Consider the following 16,901-nt stretch of genomic DNA (forward strand, 5'->3'; position numbering starts at 1 on the left):
TTATAGAAATGAATATGTACAAGTGTGCAGAGAGGAAAAGAGAAACTATGAAAAAGATGTCATAGAAAAATGTAAAGATCAACCAAAACTATTTTACAGATTTGTAAACAACAAACTGAAAAACAAACAAGATTTGGAGAAATTAAGACAAGGAGGAGTTGAATACACAGAGGAAATAGAAATGGTGGAAATTATGAACAAGCATTTTAAATCCGTGTTTACAAGGGAGAACATACAACCTGAAGAGATTGAGTGGAAAGAGAAAGTCCCTCCTATGAAAGAAATAGAAGTAACAAAGAATGAAATAATGAAACACTTGAGTAATCTTGGTGTCAGAAAATCGCATGGACCAGATAAAATAGCAAACTGGACTTTGAAAGAATGCAGGAATGAACTGGCAGACAAAATACATAGCATAATAAACAGTTCCTTGAAAGAAGGAAAAGTTCCAGAAGATTGGAAATAAGCAAATATAGTACCTATATATAAAGGGGGAAATAAAGAAGACCCTACCAACTATAGCCCAGTCTCTCTAACAAGTACAATAGCAAACGTGAAAGAATGATCAAAAGTAGATGGGTAAAATGTTTAGAAAAATAAAGTGCTAAATCCAAGGCAATTTGGATTCAGACAAGGACGATCATGCATCACCAATTTAATATGTTTCTATTCAAGGCTAATAGAATACAAGACAAAGTACCACATAAGAAGTTGCTTAAGAAATTAGAAACTGAAGGAGGAATACAGGGCAAACTGCTTAGATGGATGGAAGACTTTTTGCAAGGAAGAAAAATGAGAGTAGTGATAAGAGACAAACACTCAAAATGGGATGAAGTAATAAGCGGTGTTCCACAAGGAACAGTTCTGGTCCCAATAATGTTTGCTATATATATTAATGATATGGATGAAGAAATTGAAAGTTATACGATCTTTGCAGATGATGCAAAACTATTAAAAAAAGTGAACACGGAAGATTGTGAGTCACTACAGAGTGATCTAAATAAAGTATGGGAATGGAGTAGGAAGTGGGAGATGGAGTTCAACACTAAAAAGTGTAGTATAATGGAATTTGGAAAAAGCAAAAACAGAATAACAGGATCATATGAATTGGGAGAAGAAGGAATAAAAAAAGTAGAAAATGAGAAGGACCTGGGAGTCATTGTTATGAATAATATGTCACCTGAGAAACATATAAATAAAATTTTTGGAGAAACTTATAATTTAATAAGAACAATCAAAGTTGCATTTACATACCTGGATGAAGAAATGGCGAAGAAAATTCTAATAACTCTGATAAGACCAAGATTGGAATATGCAGCAACGATGTGGTCACCAAGTACAAAAAAAAATGTATAAAAAAAATTGAAATAATACAAAGAGCAATTACAAAATTGGCACCAACACTCTCAAAACTATCATATGAAGAGAGACTAGCAAAACTTGAACTACAGACACTAGAGCAACAAAGAGAGAGAGGAGATTTGATAGCTATTTACAGAATCATGAAAGGCATAGAAATTATTGATAGAGAGAATCTGATAAAATGGGATGATAGAAATCCAAGAGGACATGGAAAGAAAATCAAGAAAGACAGCTATAGAAGAGATCTGAAAAAGAACAGCTTTCCTCACAGAGTAATAGACAGTTGGAACAAGTTAGATGAGAAAGTGGTGTGGGTGTGTGCAAAAACAATACACGAATTTAAGAATAGTTTAGATCAAATGAGATATGAAGACGGGACACCACAAGCATAGCTCCCCTTCCCGTAAAATGCAACTAGGTAGGTAAATACACAATCGTTGGATTGACAGCGAAGATTGAAACTCTGGAAAAAATGCAATTTTCGTGGATTTCAACTACGAGGGAGTACCTTTTTGTATTAGTAGGGAAGGGGAAAGCTCATGGTGTAGTGGAAAGGGGAGAAGGGGAGGGATTACTGTGGGAAATGGAAGGAAATGAGGGAGACGAATGGGCTCCCCCTGACAGCAGAAAAAATATAAACAAGAGGTCTGCTGACGACACAGAGGAAATCAAAAATATCAGTAAAAGCATTAAGGTTAGAAATATAGATAAGAACAAGACAATGGAAAGAGAAAATAATATTTTCCATGGATTTAATGAGGGGGAATGCCAACCTCCCCCGATTAGCAAGTCTAGAAGAAAAACTAGAGAAAATGACCGAACATTGGGAGAGTAGGTTTGGTCAACTTACACGGATAGTGCAGAGAGTTGATAAATTGGAAGAGTTAAAGGAGAACCAAACCCTAACTAAAGAAATAGAGGAATTAAAAAGACAGTTAAAAGAAGTAAAAGATGAGAATGAAGAATTAAAGAGGAATAATAAAACGAGTCCATAGCAAAGGAAGTACAGGGATGGAAAAAAGTCCAAGAGAATAACAAAATTGTATTTAAGGATATAGTAGCACAGCAGATGAAAGATCAAACTAAAGACACAATTATTAAAGTGATGAGGGAGGAAGAGAATATAGTGAGAGACTTAGCAGATAAAAGGAAATGTATAATTATATTAGGGATGGAAGAGAAGTATAATACAAATTGGACTACAAGAATAAAGGAGAAGGAGAAAGTAAATAAGATATTGGAAGTAGTTTAAGAAGATGGAACAGAAACAGGGAAAGAAATAGAAGAAATATATAGACTAGGGAAATACAATACAGATAAGATCTGACCAATTAAGATCAAATTCAGGTCACAAACAACGGCAGAGAATATCTTAGCAAAAACAGGGAAACTAGCAAACAGTAAACAATTTAAACAGATGGATAAAAAGAGAAATGAATAAAGAGGAAAGAGAGGATGAGAAAGCAAAAAGGCAAGCTAAGGGAAAAAAAAAACGAGAAAAGAACAGAGAAAAAAAGAAATTCTGTTGGAGAGTAGAGAATATGAAAGTGAGAAAATGGTACATAGCAGAGAAAAACGGAAGAACAGAAAACACGATGGAAGTAGCAGAAAATTGAAAATGTCTTACACAAATATAGATGCTTAATAACAGGCTTGAACGAACTGAATGATTACCTGAAAGAAAAAGAACCGGACATAATGAGAATTGTGGAGACAAAATTGAAAGGTCCACTACAACCCAACAGTGCAGGACATGGTGCATATAATTGTTGGATTAGAAACAGAGAGGTAAAACAAGGAGGTGGAGTTATGTTCCTGACTAAGAAGGATATAAATGTGAGGAATGTCACATATGGAAAAAATAGAGTAGAGATGATTATGATGGAAGCGGAAGACAAAGATAGGAAGAGCAGAAAATTTGTACTAAATTATGTGCCTCCTAAAACAGCCTTGTGGGAAGAGAGAGAACATAAAAGTATGTTAGAAGACAAAGATAACATTAAATAAGATAATGGAAGATGGAGGAAAAATAGTTATAATGGGTGACTTTAATTGTAAAGAAGTCTGCTGGGAAGAGATGACAGTAAAAGGTGGAGACGACTCATGGGGAAATGTACTAGATATGATTATTGACCATATAATGATGCAATGGATTCAAGAGAACACTAGGTATAGAAATGAAGAAGAACCATCAAGACTGGACCTAATAATCACATCAGAACCTGAAATAGTGGAAAATATTGAATATAAGACACCAATAAGTAAAAGTGACCACATATTGGTTGAAATGGAACTAAATGAGGAAAAATACATAAAAAGAAATGAACAATATAGAAAAGGAAGATTGATGTATGAAAAAACAAATTTTGATAAAATAAGAGAATTCTTTCAAAAAGAAGACTGGGAAAGAATATACAAAGAGGAAACAACAGTGGAAGAGAAATGGAATATTTTGACAAGAATTTATAAAGGAGTGGAAAAGTATGTCCCAAGACAAAAGCAAGAAAAAGAATATGTAAAGTGCTGGTACAACAAAAGTTGTAGGGAGTTAAAAGACAAAAGAGATAAAGCTTGGACAAAATGGAAAAAAGACAAAAGACCTGAAAAATGGAAAATATATACTAGTTATAGAAATGAATATGTACAAGTGTGCAGAGAAGAAAAAAGAAAATACGAAAAAGATGTCATAGAAAAATGTAAAGACTAACAAAAACTATTTTACAGATTTGTAAATAACAAAGTGAAAAGCAAACAAGAATTAGAGAAACTACAACAAGGAGTTGAATACATAGAGGAAATAGAAATGGCAGAAATTATGAAAAAGCATTTTAAATCGGTGTTTACAAGGGAGAACATACAAGCTAGTGATATCGAATGGGAGGAGAAAGTCCCCCCCCCTATGAAAGAAATAGAAGTAACAAGGAATGAAATATTGACACACTTGAGTAATCTTGATGTCAGAAAATTGCATGGACCAGATGAAATAGCAAACTGGATTTTGAGAGAATGCAGGAATGAACTGGCAGACAAAATACATAGCATAATAAACAGTTCATTGAAAGAAGGAAAAGTTCCAAAAGATTGGAGAATAGCAAATATAGTACCTATATATAAAGGGGGAAACAAAGAAGACCCTACCAACTATACCTTCCTCTACCTTCCTTGTTACTTCAGATCCTATACCTTCCCCATTAACACCCCAACCTCAACCCCAAACGGCAACATACAACACATACAGAACACATGTTTGCTGTATACATTAATGACATGAATGAAGGCGTGGAGTGCTATATAATTTTTTTTGCAGATGAAAAATTACTTAAGAAGGTAAAAACGGAAGAGGACTGCAACTCATTGCAACAAGATCTGGACACAATATGGAATTGGACTCAAAAGTGGGAAGTAAAATTCAATATTAAGAAATGCAGCATAATGGAATTTGGAAAGAGTAAAAATAGAATATCAAAAGATTACAGAGTTGGGGAAGAAAAAATAAATAAAACAAACTATGAAAAAGATCTTGGAGTGATGATTGGAAAGGACATGAAACCAGATAAGCATATAAACAAAATGTTCGGAGAAACCTATAACTTATTGAGAGCAATCAAAGTGGCATTTACCTATATGGACGAAGAAATGATAAGGAAAATACTTACTACACTAATAAGACCAAAACTCGAGTACGCAGCATCACTTTGGACACCCAGTACCAAAAAGAATATTAAGAAACTAGAAAGATTACAAAGAGCGACAACAAAACTAGCACCGACACTCGCCGAACTAACATATGAGCAAAGACTATCCAAATTGAACCTACCAACTCTGGAACAAAGAAGAGAGAGAGGAGATTTGCTAACTATCTACAGAATAATGAAAGGAATGGAAGTTTTAGACAGGAACGACCTATTAATGTGGGACAACGGTAAAACAAGAGGACACGGAAATTTTTTTGAAAAAAGATAGTTATAGAAAAAACTTGAAAAGGAAGTTTCCCACACAGAGCGATAAATATATGGAACAAATTAGACAACAAAACAGTATGTGCTAACACTATACAAGATTTTAAGATAAAACTTGATGCGGAGAGATACAAAGACGGGTCACCACGAGCATAGCTCCCCTCCCGTATATTACAACTAGGTAAATACACATCAACATATTACAACACAACATTGACGGTATTAACATGAAAAAACATGAACTCAAACACTTTCTTAAAGAACACAACATACACATTGCAATTATACAAGAAACAAAACTAAGACACTCACACAAAACACCATTTCATAATTACACCACCATCAGACAAGACTGGACCGACGGCAATGGCGGTGGACTCATCACCCTGATCCACCACTCCATCTGTTTTGTGGACACAAGTGCCACAACCAAAATTCTCCCTACCACAGATAACACTACAGAAATCCAATCCATTCGAATCCGCACAGGCAACAAATCAACACTGACAATAGTTAACATGTACATTCCCCACCCAATCATCCCCCACAGTTCCAAACACCTTCAGGCCTCAATTTAGCCAACTAGCCTGATCATGGGTGGTGACTTCAACGCCAAGTCGTCTGCCTGGTATGTCGACAACCCTGACACAGACAGAGGGCTTGATATACAGACTCAGTTTGACTCATTGATTATCATGAACAACATACATAATCATACACATATCCCACACCAAGCCCTATACACCCCCTCCTCTCCTGATATCACCTTCTGCTCCCCCTGCCTAACCCCAAAAACATCATGGAGAGTGGTCGGAACCCTTGGTTCTGACCACCTTCCAATCATCATCACCACCAAAACAAGATGCACCCCAGTTGGCCACAGACACACATACACCAATTACAAGAGAGCTAACTGGGAAGCTTTTACTGAAGAGACAGAACAACATTTTGAAACACTTAACAGTACACCAATTACAAACATAAACAATGCTGTGCACACTTTTAATACAATTATACAAAACGCAGAAAAGAGATACATCCCTAGAGGCAACAGAAAATCACACAACCCCAACTTCACACCAGAAATCCAAGGCCTCATCAGACAACAAGACACACTTAAACACAATACCCCCACACCTATCCCTCAAAACATAGCAGACCAAATACAAACACTAAGCACTGTGATTGCCAATAAAATACACGAACAAAAAACACAAAATTGGCAAAACTTTATCAATACACTTGGTCACAAAACAAACACCAGCAAATTGTACAAAACACTCAACAGCATTACACTATCCAACAGTAACACAACACGCTCTCACGCAGCAATAATCACAACAGACAATCTACCCTCAAACAGACAACAAGCAAACACACTCATAAATCATTTTGCACAGACAAGCCATCTCACTTCTCACCCTGACGACCGACGCACTATTCGACATAAGAAAGACTTTCCCACAGACTCAGACTATACACCCTTGATAGACAGTCAGACAAAACACACAATACATAATCTCAAGCACTCATCTGCCTGTGGCCCTGATAACATAAGTAACATCCACCTAAAACACATTGGACCACAAGGTATACACGCACTCACAAATATTGCAAACTACAGCTATTCACACAACACTATACCCGACATCTGGAAGCATGGTAAATTAATTACCATTCCAAAACTGAACAAAGACCCAACAATCCCAACATCGCACCCCCCAATCACACTTCTCTGCACCCCCTCTAATGTCATTGAACGCCTAATACTTCAACTTGTCACACCACATATTCCCCTTGCTGACTCACAACACGGTTTTAAGCCACTACACTCCACAAACACTCTTCTGATAAACCTCACACAAAGAATTTTAGATGGCATCAATTCAGATAGGCCCCACCACAGAACACTTCTTATAACATTGTACATTAGTAAAGCTTTTGATGCTATCCTTCACAACCTAACAAATAAAATGTATAACACAGACATGCACAATAACACCAAAAGATGGCTGGCCAATTATCTGGCAGGTAGGAATGCTTACGTGTCATATAATGACCAATCATCACACATCAGAAACATTAAGAATGGAGTACCACAGGGCTCTGTTCTATCCCCCATGCTCTTTAATCTATACATGCATGACTTACCCACACCAGACACCTCAGAAATACAAATCTTTTCCTACGCAGACGATATAACAATCACATGCACACATCGTAACACAGACAAAGCTGCAGAAATAATCCAGCCATACCTTGATACACTCAACACATGGTTCATCACAAACAGACTTAAAATAGCTCCAACCAAATCTACAGCAACACTTCTCACCAACTGGACAAAAGAACACAAATACATACCTCATCTCTACATCAACAACACTCTAATACCACACACAAACACACCGAAAATTCTTGGTGTAACATACGATACATCCATGTCTTTCAAACAACACATCACAAATATAAAAAACAAATGCACACCTAGACTTAATGCACTTAAGTTAATCGTTGTAACAACATTTGGACAAAAAGAAACTAATACAAACAATGCATACGCTCAGTGATGAATTATGCGAGTCCTGCATGGGCTTCTAATATCAGTGAGACGCACCACAACACCCTTCAAATCATACAAAACAAAGCCCTAAAAACAATTACAGGCTGCACAAATACAACACCTACAGACCATTTACACCATGAAACAAAAGTCCTCAAAGTTAAGGACCACCTGGACATGAGAGGCACACAAACACTTGCTGCAGCCACCACAAACACATCACACCCACTACACTACATAGCAGAACACCCACACACACCAAGAAACATTAAAACAACACCCAAAGACCTGTATCTCACACAGATACTCTCTTCTCTTCCTCCACAACCACCAAATACCAGCCTCCGGAAACATATTCATAATCATATCACTCACCGCTCCATTAACACACTGAAAGACAACACATTGCTGCATGCCAGACCCCCTGATATCCACCCTTCTGAATCCTCTCTCCCACGAAAGGACAGAGTCCACCTGGCCAGACTGCGGTGCAGCCACCACCCAGCACTTCTAAGCTACCAGAAGAGGCTGGATGAGTGCATTGTGAACAGCTGCCCAGGATGCAACACTTCACCCCATACCATACAACACATAATGGAATACTGCATTATACACAATCATGCATGCAAACAACACAACATACACTTTATAAAGGATTTGTTTGAAAACCCAGTTTCGGCTGTGGCATTCCTTGGGGAGACGGGACTGCTCGGACAGATAGTCTAGGGAATGACAACAACAACAACAACTGTCCAGGATGTAACACTCCACCCCATATTATGCAATATATCATGGAATACTGCACTGTACACAATCATGCATGCTAACAACACAATGTATACTTAGAAGGGATATGTGGGAAAACCCCATCCCTGCTGTGGCACTCCTCAGGGAGACAGGACTGCTCAGCCGTAGTCTAGGAAATGACAACAACAACACCAATAAACTAGAGAAAGAGTTTGGTTGCACACCAAACCTGATGACATGTGCAAGATTTGTTGCATTTCCTTTGTATAATGCCATTGATCCTTGAGGTAAGACAATCCTTCATACAGTTGTTTAACATTGTTTAATTGAAATTGTGCCTATCTTTTATCATTCTTACTTTACATGCTCAGCAAAAGTTAAGCTCATGAGAAACTTACTTTTGTGGAAAGTTGCTACCTAACAAAACAAAGAGTTTATAAGTGAAGAGAGCTGCATAAGGTCATGGTGGCAGTCTGCACAGTATTTACTCAATATAATGTTGATTGAATAATCATGGAAGTTTGAAATTTCCAGATTCTTTTACCCCAACATAATGGAGTTACAGAAATAACAATTGCTTATAAGTTGTAATACAATTTGCCAAGAAACCTGATTAAACCCATTTATTTATTTATTTGTTTAATTAATTTTTTAATTTTTTCAATGCCTGCCCAAATTGAGGTACGTCTTATAAGCTGTCAAATACGGTAATCCATCCAAGAGAATCTAATTTTGGGGTTGAATAACCCAGCCAGTGTTGTTAGGTTGGTGACCATCCAAATAGGGTAATAGGTCATCTATCTATATACCAATGACTTTTTTCCCTGTATAAAGGAGGTAGCCAAGTCAAAAGCCATATACCCACTCCCATCCACTACAAGGCTGCTTCACTTAATTGGTGACCCCCCGTCTGCCCCCACATGCAGAAAAAGAGAAGATGGGGAGAAATCCCTTTGGGCTGCGTCAAAATATCATTCACATATAACACTCCCTACACTCCCCCATCCCCATCCTCTCCCATCTTAGCATCACAGTATCATCCATACTCAGCCATTCTCCACTCACCCTTATCTCCTGCCTTCTCCTTTCCATGCTCAATAGACTTTCCCTCTTGCTCAAAGCCCCTTTCGCCCCATCCATCCAGCTCATTCTTGGTTGTCCCATCTTGTTCACTCTATCCACCTTTACCTTCCACACTTCTTTTACTAATTTTATTTTACTCATTCCATGTGTCCAAACTAACCAGTACTCTTTCATCAACCCTATCTGCCATCTCCTTTTCCACCCCCACTCTTCTCATCACCTCATTTCTCATTCTATCCAACCTTGTAACTGCTACCATACTTCTGAGACATTTTATTTCAAACACATTTCAGCTTTTCCTCTTTTTTTCTCTTAAATTCCAGATCTTTGCCCCATTGTCATTGGCACAATTACTCTTTCATATAATCTCCTCTTTGCATCCATTTCCAGATACCTATTTCTCATGACACTTTTTAATCCCCCAAGGCATTTATTTGCTTCTTTCAATCTACAATATATTTTCACCTCCACTCCCTTTCCTGTCACATACAACCCCAAATACCTACAGCTATCCACTGTGGTACTCCCAAGGCAGTCGTAGCTCCTCTTGGGGATCAGTGCCACCAGCGTAGAGCCAGTGGCCAGGGCTGGTTGCTGCCGTTTGGCCCCCAACTCTTGGGGTTGGGGGGTAGACGCTGTGGCTCCAGGACATGCACAATAACACCAAAAGATGGCTGGCCAATTATCTGGCAGGTAGGAATGCTTATGAGTCATATAATGGCCAATCATCGCACATCAGAAACATTAAGAATGGAGTACCACAGGGCTCTGTTCTATCCCCCACGCTCTTTAATCTATTCATGCATGACATACCCACACCAGACACCTCAGAAATACAAATCTCTTCCTATGCAGACGACATAACAATCACATGCACACATCGTAACACAGACAAAGCTGCAGAAATAATCCAGCCATACCTTGATACACTCAACACATGGTTCATCACAAACAGACTTAAAATAGCTCCAACCAAATCTACAGCAACACTTCTCACCAACTGGACAAAAGAACACAAATACATACCTCATCTCTACATCAACAACACTAATACCACACACAAACACACCGAAAATTCTTGGTGTAACATACGATACATCCATGTCTTTCAAACAACACATCACAAACATAAAAAACAAATGCACACCTAGGCTTAACGCACTTAAGTCAATCGCTGGAACAACATTTGGACAAAAAAAAGAAACTTATACAACAATATACAAACAATGCATACGCTCAGTGATGAATTATGCGAGTCCTGCATGGGCTCCTAATATCAGTGAGACGCACCACAACACCCTTCAAATCATACAAAACAAAGCCCTAAAAACAATTACAGGCTGCACAAATACAACACCTACAGACCATTTACACCATGAAACAAAAGTCCTCAAAGTTAAGGACCACCTGGACATGAGAGGCACACAAACACTTGCCGCAGCCACCACAAACACATCACACCCACTACACTACATAGCAGAACACACACACACACCAAGAAACATTAAAACAACACCCAAAGACCTGTATCACACACAGATACTCTCTTCTCTTCCTCCACAACCACCAAATACCAGCTCCCGGAAACATAATCATATCACTCACTGCTCCATTAACACACTGAAAGACAACACATTGCTGCATGCCAGATCCCCTGATATCCACCCTTCTGAATCCTCTCTCCCACGAAAGGACAGAGTCCACCTGGCCAGACTGCGGTGCAGCCACCACCCAGCACTTCTAAGCTACCAGAAGAGGCTGGATGACTGCATTGTGAACAGCTGCCCAGGATGTAACACTTCACCCCATACCATACAACACATAATGGAAGACTGCATTATACACAATCATGCACGCAAACAACACAACATACACTCTATAAAGGATTTGTTTGAAAACCCAGGTTCGGCTGTGGCATTCCTTGGGGAGACGGGACTGCTCGGACAGACAGTCTAGGGAACAACAACAACAACAACAACAACAGCTATCCACTTCCAGCTTCTCTCCTTTAAGACTTCCTTCCATCTTACTGCCATCCTCTCCCCTTGTACATCTCATCACCTTACTTTTACCCATATTTTCCTTCAATTTTCTCTTATTGCATATCTCCCCAAACTCCTTCACTAACTCCTTTAACTCCCCTTCTGACCCTGCCACAACCACAGTATCATCACCAAATAACAATTGGCTTACCTCCCACTTTTCTCCATTTTCTTTAATTGTCTTCAGTCCCCTGCCATTACCTTTGCATTTACCTCTTGCACCACCCTATGTACATATTAAACAGCTATGGTGACAATGACACGTCATAGATCTGAAAAAATAAGTACAGGTTCATATATCTGAATATCTGTAACAATATTCATATTTTCCAACAAGACATTTGATATTTTCTTTCATCATAGTTGAAAGTGAAAGCAGTGAAGAAGGAAGAATAGGAACTCAGCTATCCAAAGATCAATCATTGAATATTAATAGAGCTGATCATGAAGATTTCAGTTATGTTGCTGACAATGTCATGGACATATCTCCAGGTAAGAGGAAACAGCTTCCATATTTGTTGTTACATATTGATCTGAAGGAAGATACTTTACAAGACCCTGTTCATTTTGCTCATAACTACTTCCATTAAACTTTTCAGTCTCACCACCAAAATCCAGAACAGAAGCAGAGAAGAGTCCAAAAAAGGCATATTCTAGTTCACAAGCATTGTCAAGTGTAAACAAGCATTCTCCATATGAGGAAGTGAGTAAAAGGAGATTAGAAGTTTCTTTGGTTGATGTAATTAATGAGAGTCCCAAGAAAGGACAAAGTCTTGGTGGACTGATGGATAAAGCATTACATGGTCTGGAGTTAAGCCATGAACATCTGCAGAATCTCACACAGGAATTACTCCAAAAAGAGAAAGAGGGTGCAAGACAGAGGAGTTTTCATTCAGGAAAACCATTATCTCCCAGTGTTAGTGAAGAATTGAATCAAGAGCAAGGTTCCCAAGCTGACAAGCCATCAAAAGAAGAAAGTGTGCCAAACACATGGGATAGCCAAGACTCTAGTGGTACTGAAACTAAAGATATTGAGAAAACAAGGAGTAAGAACTTGGAAAATGATGTAGATATTGCAGATGATGATGAAGTCATATCATCAACTTCAGATGAGGATAATGTTTTGGATGGTGAAACAGTGATTGGGCTAGTATCATCATCTCAGAACAAAAAACTGGCAGAAATGGAAATAAAATTAATTCCAGAAACCCAAGAAAGCCCAGTCTTCCAGCCAGGATTTGAAGGTGCACAAATACTTGCAGTACCAAATACTCGGGACAGTGTACATCAACAAAGATTTGAAGCATCACAAAACATGGTAGTATCAGATATACAAGAACTGCAAAGAGTACCAGCAGTTGTACTAGAACCACAAGATACACCAATGGCTGTACCAGCACCACTAGCAGGATCAGTTGCACCAGAAGCACAGCCAGGACCATCAGTTGTACCAGAACCACAACCAGAGCTGTTGGATGCATCAGAACCACATGAAAGATCAGGAGCTACACCAGGAACACACAAACCTGTAGCTATACCAGGAATACAGGAAGGCTCAGTTGTGCCAGAAGTGGTGGAGGGACATCTTGATAATTTGGAATCATTGGAAGTTGAAGATGATAGCATTCCACCTCCTCTAGGATTTAGAGATGCAGATACAAAAGGGGGTCCACCTGCTATTTTAGATGTAAAGACTGCCATAACTAACTCTGATCTCTTGGAAAGTATCATCAGTGATTTCAATACTGTGGCAGATGAAAATGGAACTGGCTTTGAGGAAGAAGAAAAGCAAAAAAATGAAGAAAATAGAGCTGACAGTCTTGACTCTCTTCCATTTAGAGTAATGGAGTTTGACACAGGGAATTCAGGAATGGAAGAAGAAATAGGCAAGTCAATTGATAACCTTGCACACGGAGGTATCAGGCCAGTGGGGGAAGCAATTTCTTCCTCAAAAAGTGAAAAGGAACCATTAAATGATAAAGTTCAAAGTAAAGAGGTAGTAGACACTGTATCATTTGGGAACTATGGAACAGTGGCTACAGATGCAACCAATCTTATATCATCTGATAAAGTGATGCCCATGAACCATGATACCCTATGCACTGTAACACCACAGAAGAATCTTGCTGCATCACCAGTAGGGACCCCAGGAGGAACGGATAATCAAAGTCCTAAATCACGGAGCCTGAAGAAAAGGCCCAAACACAAACCTTGGTCACCTAAGAAAAAGACCCCAAAAGAAGAAACGCCCATTCAGACTCTCCCCAAAAGAGGTAAGCGAGGGGAAGCTGATATGTCTGATAGCATATCACCACAGGAAGCACCTAGCATGGAAACTCCGCAAAAGTCTGGAAAAGGCAATAGTTCTAACATTACAATGCCTCAGAGAGGAAGTTCTAAAGAGAAAATTACTCCCAAATCTGCAACCCCACAAAGAGGAAGGCCTAGAAAGGAAACTACACCCAGGACTACATTAACCCAGAAACCAAAACCCAGTAAGCAGACTGCACACATCTCTCCATCACCAAAGGCAGGAAACCATAGAAGGGAAAGGATGTCTGGCTCAGAATCATTCCATAGAAGAGCTGGATCAAGAAATACAGTTTTTACTAAGAGACATTTGGTCATTGAAGCAGAAGTACATGCACCACCAGACTTAGTTGAAGATGATGGAAGTTCATTGTCACAAAAAACTTACAAAGAAGGTAGTTTAGTAAGTCCAACCCCAGCAGCATCTGAATTTCCTCAGGTCATGGAGTCTGAGTCCACTGAAAATATGACAATGAAGGTTGAAACTCCTGAAAGCACATCAACAAATATTCGAGTAGTCCCAGACACACAAACCATGGAAGAAGCAGATTCAACTGTTACACAAGGACAGGCACAGCAAGATTCTCCAGTGATTGCTTCAGAGGCTTCCATTGACAATGTACTAAAATACATTGATATGAAATTGAGGGAAACGGAAAGAGTCAAAGTCATAGAATCCAATGAAGAAATTTTAAATCAGGCTGAAAGTGAGGCAGAACCTTCTCATTCAAAAAAACCAGAACCAAATGACATAGAAGTAGTACATGATGTAGTTTCTGCTCAGATTAAATCTGACATTATAAATAAAGAGAATGTAGAACCCAACTTGTCCATGGGAAATGTTGTGGAATCTTCTGATTTGACAAATGATGATAATTTACTGGGAGTACTTTCTTATGGTTTAAATAAACAAGTTAGTGATAGAAATCATGTGGAATTAAACTGTATCTCGGAGAAATCACAACCAAAGGATGTAAATAAATCTGGAAGTCAATCTGTACTGAGAAGACCAGATGCTAGTGCAGAATCATTAAGTAGTGGAAGAACATCTGAGGAGAAAAACTTGAAACAGTTGACAATGAGGGAGTTCCTAAAGAATCTTGCAAAAGCATCCCACGCACCACTCCGTCATGTACCAACAGTGCAAGATCTCATGAGGAGTAGTCATACTAATCAAGAACATGTCTTTAGACTTCCAAAGGCTACTCAGAAGGTAAAGAAAGACCCTCAGAAAACCTTGAGTGCTTCAAAAACAAAAGAGGTATTGAATCACTTTGCTAGAGGTTATATTAAAAAAGAGACTGTGGATGCAGCAATGGAAGTGAGTGAACAGTTCTTTGCAAATATGTTCTTTGATTTAGAAGCTCTTGTATCCATAAGGAATAGAAAAACAGTGTCAATGAAAGATATGGAGAGCTTGATGCGAAGGTTCAGTCTTATAACTACCAATGCAAGTCTGTATGCACTCATGCAAGATCACTTGCCAGTTGATGTGTGGAGTACAGTCATCCCAGTTGCCTATGCTAGCAACAAGATCATCCCTGAGCCCATGTAGAGGAAAAAAATAAAGTATGAATACCATTTCATTCAAGGATATACATTTCCTGTGCAGGCTCATTTTGTGAATGCATTTAGTGAATAATATCTGTAGTTTATATTTTTGTTCCAAGCTAGTCTGCAGCAACTTAAACAGCATGGGTTATGAGATGTTTTCCTGTAAAAGATGAAATTTGAGGAATGAGTATTATGGTGATTGTTATACAGACCTGGAGTTATAACCTATATACCAAAGGCATTAGCCTTACTCTGGATTGTATTTAAACCACTTTCTGTGATTTCTCAATATACTTTTACTTTGAAAAGGGTTCACACAAAAAATTTATTATTCTTTTTAAAATAAATGGAAAGGACTAGTGTGTACATGTTTTATTAAAGATTAACAATCCTAGATATTAACCTATAGAAAATACTCTTCAATACAAGTATAGCTATATGAGGAACCTGCATTTGTAGGAGTAGCATTATTAATAAAATGTGGCATATAATGATCTATTTTTGCCCTGTCTACATGTCATCCATGTCTCCTGCCCACTGCTTCTCAGTTGGGTAGTGGTCAGGAAACCGAGTGACCCATCATCCATGAGGAGCTAAGATGAGAGGGAAAGAGTGGGTGTGAGATGGGAGTGAAGGTGGTTGGATGCCTTGGCTGCCTACCTCTCATTTCAGGGGGAAGTGGTCCTTGTTAAGATAGGAGTGCATTAACATAAGTAGAAAATGGTAATGCATTAGTTCAACTGTGTATATTATCTGATCAGCCATTACCAGCACACACTCCTTGCTGAAAGGGGCTAGTATTTTCTTGTAGTGTTGGTGTGTGCTTATTGACTTAATTGTACACAGGATGAAAGCTTTGATTGTAGGGATCTGCTTTCATCAGTCAAGTTTGGTTTTGGGTTGTTTTCTGAGTACTGTTTATTTTATTTTGCAAATCAGTGTATTTGTATGACTGATTCAAACTTTATTTTTGTTCAGAATTTGTACACAAGTAGAATGCAGCTCCTCATGAAACAGACCAGACTTGTCACTCAAACAACTGCAATATCGATAACATAATCTGTATATTTTCTTGTACTATTGTGTGCATAACAAAGATTATAGCTTGCTTTCTCAAATGTAGTAGATTTAACAAGTAAAGATAATAGTCCTTTCAATAGTATATCATTCAATAAGAGAATGGTAAATGAAACACAGTACAGGGAACAATATTAAATTAGATGAGTACAATATATTTTCTTCATGCAGAGATAGGAAATTGTATTACAAAAAGCATTAAAT

At 38.3% G+C, this 16,901-nt stretch overlaps 1 protein-coding gene across 14 annotated transcripts in view; it reads left to right on the forward strand.

Moving 5' to 3' along the window:
- LOC143038238 (uncharacterized) overlaps window positions 1–15,982 on the forward strand; it is a 204,317-nt gene extending 188,335 nt beyond the window's left edge. For all 14 annotated transcript variants that reach the window (XM_076207280.1, XM_076207295.1, XM_076207305.1 and 11 more), the window contains 2 exons: window positions 12,120–12,248; window positions 12,356–15,982. In XM_076207280.1, the coding sequence (XP_076063395.1) occupies window positions 12,120–12,248; window positions 12,356–15,621 (3,395 nt within the window). In that variant the 3' untranslated portion in view covers window positions 15,622–15,982. The remainder of the gene's footprint in view (window positions 1–12,119; window positions 12,249–12,355) is intronic.
- The last annotated feature ends 919 nt before the right edge of the window (window positions 15,983–16,901 follow it).

This window comes from Oratosquilla oratoria, chromosome 2 (assembly GCF_046742065.1).
Source record: "Oratosquilla oratoria isolate Oo_2021 chromosome 2, ASM4674206v1, whole genome shotgun sequence".
In the NCBI taxonomy this organism is placed as follows: domain Eukaryota; kingdom Metazoa; phylum Arthropoda; class Malacostraca; order Stomatopoda; family Squillidae; genus Oratosquilla; species Oratosquilla oratoria.